The sequence below is a fragment of the Emydura macquarii genome, unplaced genomic scaffold (assembly GCF_026122565.2).
Source record: "Emydura macquarii macquarii isolate MOO-44397 ecotype Brisbane River unplaced genomic scaffold, CSIRO-AGI_Emac_v2 contig_2422, whole genome shotgun sequence".
NCBI lineage: Eukaryota > Metazoa > Chordata > Testudines > Chelidae > Emydura > Emydura macquarii.
Window position 1 is genome coordinate 37,559,350 of NW_027132559.1, and position 7,851 is coordinate 37,567,200.

General features: G+C 44.4%; 1 protein-coding gene across 1 annotated transcript in view; it reads right to left on the reverse strand.

Annotated features, from left to right (window-relative positions):
- ST8SIA6 (ST8 alpha-N-acetyl-neuraminide alpha-2,8-sialyltransferase 6) overlaps positions 1 to 6,680 on the reverse strand; it is a 52,580-nt gene extending 45,900 nt beyond the window's left edge. The window contains exons 1-2 of the mRNA XM_067561706.1: positions 6,586 to 6,680; positions 6,050 to 6,157 (exon numbers count right to left, since the gene is read on the reverse strand). Coding sequence (XP_067417807.1) covers positions 6,050 to 6,157; positions 6,586 to 6,680 — 203 coding nt within the window. The remainder of the gene's footprint in view (positions 1 to 6,049; positions 6,158 to 6,585) is intronic.
- Positions 6,681 to 7,851: the final 1,171 nt, after the last annotated feature.

Here is a 7,851-nt window from a genome sequence, read left to right on the forward strand (position 1 = left end):
ATCATTTCATACTGCCTTTTATATCCTTTGCTAGGTATAACTCATTTTGTGCCTCAGTCCTTCTGATTTGGTCCCTACATGTGGTTGTGCTTTTTTTTTTAAACCTTATCCTTAGCAATTTGTCCATGTTTCCACTTTTTGTAAGATTCTTTGTTTTTTTACTCTTAGATCATTAAAGAGCTCCTGATGGAGTCATATTGACCTCTTACCATTCTTCCTATCATTCCTTTGCATCAGGATAATTTGTTCTTGTGCCTTTCCTATTGCCTCTGAGAAACTGCCAACGCCCATGAATTCCATTATGTCTTGATTTTCTTCCAATAGCAACTTACCTAGCACTTCTCTGCATTTGTTGAAGTCTGCTTTTTTTGAAATCCATTGTCCTTATTCTGCTGCTCTCACTCCTTCCTTTCCTTAGAATCATGAAATCTATCATTTCATGATCAGTCTCAAGCAAGTTGCCTTCCACCTTTAGATTCGCTAACAATTCCTCCATGTTGGACAAAAATAAGTCTAAAATGGCTGTCTTCATGGTTACTTCCTCCACCTTCTGAAACAAGAAGCTGTCCCCAATACATTCCAAGAACTTACTGGACATTTTGTATTTTGCCATATTACTTTGCCAACAGAGAAATCTGGGTAGTTGGAGTCCCCCATTACTACTAGGTCATGTATTCTGGATATTTCTGTTATTTGTTCTAGAAATGCCTCATCAACCTCCTCCTCCTCCTGGTTTGGTGGTCTATAGTAGACTCCTAGTATGATGTCACCCCTTTTTCTCCTCTTTTATCTTCACCCAGAGACTTTCCACTGGTCTGCCTCTTACCTCCTTTTGAACCTCTGAATGAGCATATATATATTCTTGATATATAATGCAACCCCCTCCTCCCTTTTTCCCCTGCCTGTCCTTCCTGAACAAGCTATACTCCTTTATACAAGCATTCCAGACATGAGTTTTCTCCCACCAAGTCTCTGTGATGCCAATTAAATCATAATGTGCTAATACTTCCACTTCTTCCCATTTCTTCCCCATTATAAACAAATGCAAAGAGTACGGGGAATAAACAGACACCACTCATGCCTGGTGATTCCTCCTGCCTGGCTTTCTTTGACAGGTACATTCAGTCCACATTCTCAGCAAGTTAAGACCAGGACCTGGGTAGAAGCTCCCAGGGTCAGGATGCCTATCTGACCAGGTCCCCCACAGGTGCAGGCAGAGGAATAGCTAGCAGTGGTGTTGGCAATGCGCTGTTTTCCTCCCATTGCAGGTTCCTCCTTGTAGAGTATCTGCAAGTTAAGGGGGAGAAGACAGACAGACAAAAAACAAACCTTTCCTCCCTGCGCTGGTGAGTTCAGGGGGCTAACTCATTTAGACCCCTATCTGCCTTCATTTTAACAGTGGCAACCTCCATGCTTTTTAAAGCCTGGGCTCTACACACAGCTAGAATGGGTGACTCAACCCCTCTCACTCAACCCACGCTGATCAATGGCCTATCCAAAAATCTCCACTGCTCTCACTTCAAACAGTCGTGCTCAAAATCAGATGCTAACCCACTTAACTGCAGGGCAACCTAGCCCAGACAGTCAGCAACTTAGCTTAGATTTCACATACAGCAAACCAGTAAACCAGCCCAGAGTTCTACCAAACTCAGTGGTATGTTCCCACATCAGAAAAGTGCTCCTCTTTCCCCCCTCCCCATGGTCTCTATAGCATACAGATGTATTAACTATATATAGTTATTTATTCCCCTACATTAATTAGTAACAATAACACAGAATTGCCTCTGAGATACTGACCAGTTGACTAATGCCCTTAATCTCCCAGCTGCCTTTGTCTTCATACTGCTGTATATGTGCCTCTTTCTACCAGTTCTACTGAAAACTGGCAGCCTGGTTTCCTGTGTCTTATCTTCTTCCCAGTAGACACATTTTGAATCTTTCACAGTGTGTCAGATGGGCTATTAGAAACCAGTAATCCATTCTTCCATAGTAATGGTTTATTAAACTGTTAACTCTGCCACAAATGTAAATGAATTAGATAATGAGAATACATTGATGTTTTTAAGGTTCATGACACTTTGATTAATAAGGCAATACACAATCTAAATGCTTTGTGAAATGGACTGTAAAAACTACTTTATCAAACCACAGGAGCATCTATTTGCCTTATAATATTAATCATGGTAACTGTGTAAAAGACTGATCTGATCTTACACTCCTTACTCAGGCAAAATTCCCATGAAACTTTCGCTTGGATAGGGAATGTTACAGCTGGTCCTAAATATGCTTAAAATCAATGGCACTTTGAAATTATTTAGTAGTCTTTCTGTTGCACTGAACCAGTGTCATATTTAGTGTCAATATTTTTTCTTTATAAAATCCATAAGCCAGTCAGAGAACATGGCAAACAATATTCACAGTCTAATAGACTAATGAAGAGAATACAATAAGGTGATAATACTGAAATAGTATTATAGCAATACACACTCAACAGAATGACAGACAACAACAATTTCACTTTGACTAAGTGGACTGGAAGAGGTGAGAAACTCTTCATTGGTGTCAGAACATAAATGTGTGCTGGTAGTAGCTTACAATAGAACATCTCTTCATTTTGATATAGCAGATACACTAAGTATGTCCTGGAAATACACTTCTCAAGTGTGTCTGCATGTATCATTCAGGATGGAAAGAAGTTACAAAACATTAAGGCAGCAGCAAAATTAACAGAGCTGCCACTCTTGCTGTCTAATCTAAACTGCAACATAATATTATTTGTATTATTAGGTTACGATTCATAATCTTGGTAATCAGCCTAACCTAACCCCCCACCCCACTGATACAATATTTTGACAGAAGAAAGAATGCATAGGTCCCTATAGCATAGTTCAATATTATCAAGATGTAGTTATTTAGCCCCTAAACCTGCAAAAAGATCTGCTATTGTAGAAGGGGGAAAAATGGAGAAAACAAGCGTGAGATATGATGTATTAATTTATTCTAACTTATCCTTGCCGCAAACATCTCCTTTCTCCCTGTTTACCCACAGCTCTTCTAATATCTTCTCCAATTATCCAACCAACCCACCAACGCAGGTCACGTTTGTTATAAAATAGCATAATGATCTTTTTCACAGAAAAGTCTAAGGACAAAGAAAATATTAAGAGGTGCTTTAAAACTGATGCCACATAGTGAGCAGTAGCTAGCCAGCTCTTTATTTGTATTGCTGCCCTGTTGTCACTTCCATTAATCTCTGCATTAGTTGTGTTTTGAGAAAGCTTTTCTTCACCTCCACCAGCATGGGCTGATCTTATTTATCTGCTTCTTATTCTAGTTAGTCTTTAAAGCAAGGTTGCTGCTACCAAGAAGGGAAGAGGTTGGTGTGAGACAGTGGGGGTGGGGAAGGGATGTCTGACTAATAGCAATAGAATGACTTGCAATGGGAAAATGTAAAGAAGATTTCCCTGATGTTCTGCTAACAGAGAAATATATTAGGCTGTGAAATAATCTCCCAAGAGAAGAGGCGGAAGCCCTGTTGCTTACAACTGCAAAAACTAGATCAGGCAAAGCACTAAAAAATGTCCTGTAGGGAACAATTTTGCATTTTTACGTAGATTAACTGAGTGATCTAAGACGTCTTTTCCATGTGCCTTCAATACTCTTGTAGAAAGTGATGTGGGAAGGTGAGTCCACAGTGACAGAATACAGTGGCCCTTTAAGACTCAGGAGGAATCTCCAGGGACTGCATTGCAAAGACAGCTGTTGAGAATCTCCCCCTCCCTCTCCCCCCAGCACCCCTTCTCCGGCCCCCAATACACACAGTGCAAATCCACATGGCTACTGCTTTGTGCTGTGCCTGCTGCATTTCCGGAAAGTGTCTGCATTCCCAGCAGGAATATGTGCAAGGAGCAAACCCCAGGGAGAGGTCATTTTCTGTGGTTGAGGTCTGATTCAATATTTTAGTTTGGTTGCCCTTTGGATCTTGCCACCAGACTTCTGGGGAGGAGATGAGTTCTCCAGAGATATGCCTAGGACAGAGAGACATGCCACTTGGGGGAGAGGCCATAATATTTGTTTTAGAAGCAAAACAGCGAGAGTCCTGTGGCACCTTAAAGACTAACACATTTATTTGGGCATAAGCACTCATGGGCAGAAACCCAGATGTTTCTGCCCACGAAAGCTGATGCCCAAATAAATGTGTTAGTATTTAAGGTGCCACAAGACTCTCGCTGTTTTGCTAAAAACAGACTAACACAGCTACCCCTCTGGAACTCATGTTTTTAGAAGAACTCCATCAGCTTGGCCCTCTAGGAACAGCAGTTGGCTGCATCCACCATCCATGAGGTCCCCAACAATGACCTGACGTTATCTGGGGGATAGCCAGTAACACCTCATCAACACCTCCCTTACAACAGATTAAAAACTGTTCAGTACGGGTCATTGGTCTCCACCCTCCCCACATGCCTCCTGTTCCCTCTGCTTCTTTGCTCTGGTTGTGACTGTGCTAATAACAGGTTAAAATTGGCTAGATTCCCATTCCCTGAAGCGCTCTCTGCCAGCACTTCCAATCCAATGTGACTCCACTGCTTAGCACACAGAGGTGAGTGGCAGGAAAGCACAGCCCAGAAACTAGTAGGGAGGAGGAAGAAAGCAACATAAGGAATGAAAGGGGGGGGGGGATTAAAAAACAAAACACATAGTATAAAACAGAGTGTAAGAGAGTTAGAAGCATCAAATACATAAACCTACACAGAACAGAGTACATGCTGAGAAACCACTTACTAGTAACTGAGAGCAGGAAGGCGTGAGAAAGCAGACAGGAAATCAGGGAAAGAACACAGAAAAGACAACAAGAACACAACAGGAGTTCTCAGAGCCTGACCAAATGCTCTGTTCTGTTAATATATATTTTGTTGCATCTAAACTTAAAAAATCCAAGAGGTTTGGAACATCTAAATTTGGCGAGGGGGTGGTCCTTGGTAAGGAATAGGGTGTTGTCCATATTTCCACACTTAGAATGAATATCAGGACTATCCCCATTTGTATTCATTGGGGAGGAAGCATTTGTAATTTGAACCAAAAATTTCAGTTAGACCTTTTGGGAGAAATCCTCGCCCCACTGAAATCAATGGGAGTTTTGCCATTGACTTCAATGGGGCCAAGATTTCACACTTCAAGTTCAAAAGCCAATTGCTAAACTCTCTCTAACTCATTGTGTGGCTCTTCGGTCACCATGCCTGTTGACATATGCTAATTAGAACAGTTGGAATATTAATATGGCTAGCTTAAGTCAAATAAATTGCGGGGGGAAATTTCTAGATTGCAGCAGCTTTTGAATGCCTAATTCTGCTACCCTCGCCCATGGTGAGCAGTGCCTTATACTGTGAGCAGACTGGACTAACATAGAATGACAACATATGGTTCTTGGTTATAAACATTCAAGCCCCACACACAATAAATGACTTTTTCCCCACAGCTTATTTTATTGACTATGCCCATATTAAACATTGTGATATAAATTAATGGGCATGGTAACGAAGACCCACAAAATGATTCAGAAAGAGCATAGCACTTGGGACTAAACCATGAGACTATGTTTGGAAAAAGGATGCTACTCAGTGTGAATAAGGGATTTCAGAATCTGGCTCTAAGCTTATGTCTTTTAAAGGTGAAATCCACATTATGAACAAAGTGTGCAAAGATGAATCTTCCCAAAAAGATTAAATGAACAACTCTAGCTCAGACAGACTCACATTTTTGAAGAAAAAGGGAAAAATGCCCAGAACAAATTATAAAGCACTCTTTGCTTTGCTATACACAAAACCAGCCACGGATTGACATTTGATGATACCTAGTATGGAATAGTCTTTTTATTACACTGCAAGCCAATTATCCTGTTATAATATGCTTTAAACATCTCTCTTGATTAAGGCTTTATAAAAGCAAATGCTAACTATGGTGAATTCTTGCTGTATAGAGCATTAATACCACAATCAGAAATAATAATATTATTAATACTACTAATAAACAGGAAATCAATAGCCTGTACCTGTTATTGGTTTGAGTACCAAGCTGGACAGATGTTAAAGGGGACCTGAGTTTCCTCAACCCTTTAGGTGTGACATCAGTAGCTGCTTTTGTCTCCTTCTCCCAGCTCCTAGTAAGCAAGAAGGAAAACAAAGTTGTCAAACACTGTAATGAAACGTTACCATGCGTGAACAGTAGCTAGCTTCTGTTCCCTCTCCATGAATCATTAATACACTGCAAAGCCTCAGAGCCAAAATAGATCAGGAAAAGCAGAACAAACGCTGTTCTGCTGCTGCGTCTCGTGTATAAAATGGATTATGAAGTCACACTCCTTCTTCTCCAGCTGTATTTCAGAGGCTAGAGGATCTGATCTCTGGAATCCCACCTCCTCCAGGCATGGAGTCCACCTTCCAGGTATCGCTATCCTCCACGCCGCTGCCTGCTTCCAGCTAAACCAGAACTGCGCCCCACCCACGGGTTGGAGACACGATCTGGATCTGGCTCTGGCTCTGGCACGCACGGATTCTTTCGGAGCCACCCCGCTGTAAGTCGCGCTACCTTGTGCTCGGGGAGCCGTCGGCTGTGAGCCAGAGGAGGCACAGGAAGAGAAGCAGGCTGCTGAGCAGAGCGATCAAGGCAATGACTGCCCGCATCTTGTGACGGCTCGGAGCAGCGGCACGGCGAGTCTGAGCGGGAGCAGCGCCTGCTGCAGCTAAGCCGACCCATAGTATCCAAGGGAGGCGGAAGGGGGAGGTGAGGGGACGGCGGTGATGGCAACCACAGGGGCTCTCTGCTCCGCCCCCCGCCCCGCTCCGCTGTGTGGGGCCCAGCTACTGACAGCAGCCCACCAACCTGAAGCATCCTCCTTTCTCTCCTGAAGTCACCGGGGCTGTAAAGCAGAGCGGATGGTGTAGCAGTGAGTGATGCAGCCTGCCCCTGCTCTGCTTCAACTGGCCTAGGCAAGCATCAGCCCCCCTCTCTGGCGGGGCCATGTCTCCCAGGCAGGGGCCCATACACCTGCCAGCCTGGGGAGGTGGGGGGGAGGCCAGATAGCCCAGCAAAATGCCAGGCATAGGGAATTCTAGGGCACCTCCACATAGGACCTAGGCAGGAGAGGAGATCGGCCCCTGGCAACCTCAGTGCCTGGCTCACATGCCTCTCTGCCCCCTCTCAGCACGGCACGGGGGGTGAGGAGAAGGGCGCCTTGCACCTAAAGGTGTTTCATGCCATGCCTGCTGGGTCATAACAACACCAAAGGACTCTCAATGCCTGGCCTCCTCTCAGGCACTCCCCCCATGACCCCAGGGCAGCCCTGCAAGTGCCCCCCCCAGTTTCTGTCTTTTTCATTCTTCAGATAAACTCTGTGCAGCCCTCAGTGTATCTAAACAGCCTTTCTGCAGGGTTAATTTATTATCAGAATGCTCACTACCATAAACCAGAATCCCCCCAGCACACTCCAAATGGTATATTCATCCCAGCACTCCAGCACCACGCCCAGTGCTGGCATCTCTCACCACCCTCTCCCGAGCCCCTCTAGCTGGGCTGTTTCTCTGCCCTGTTTCCTTCTCAGGTAGGAATTCAGCTCTTGCCTAGAGACAGCAGCAGGCTCGCCCCTCCATCCTTCTGCCTTCTATAGCTCTCTGACTCAAAGAGCCGGCAGGCATCTCCATCTACTGCTCTCACCCCTCTCTGGCGTGGTGAAGTTTGTCGGTGACCCCAGCCTTCGCTTTCACCAGCCTGAGCTGCCTCCACTGCCCAACCAGGGAATTCTCACCACTCCTTCTGTCAGGCGGAATCCCCTCCCTGTAGCTCCCAGCTCAGCTC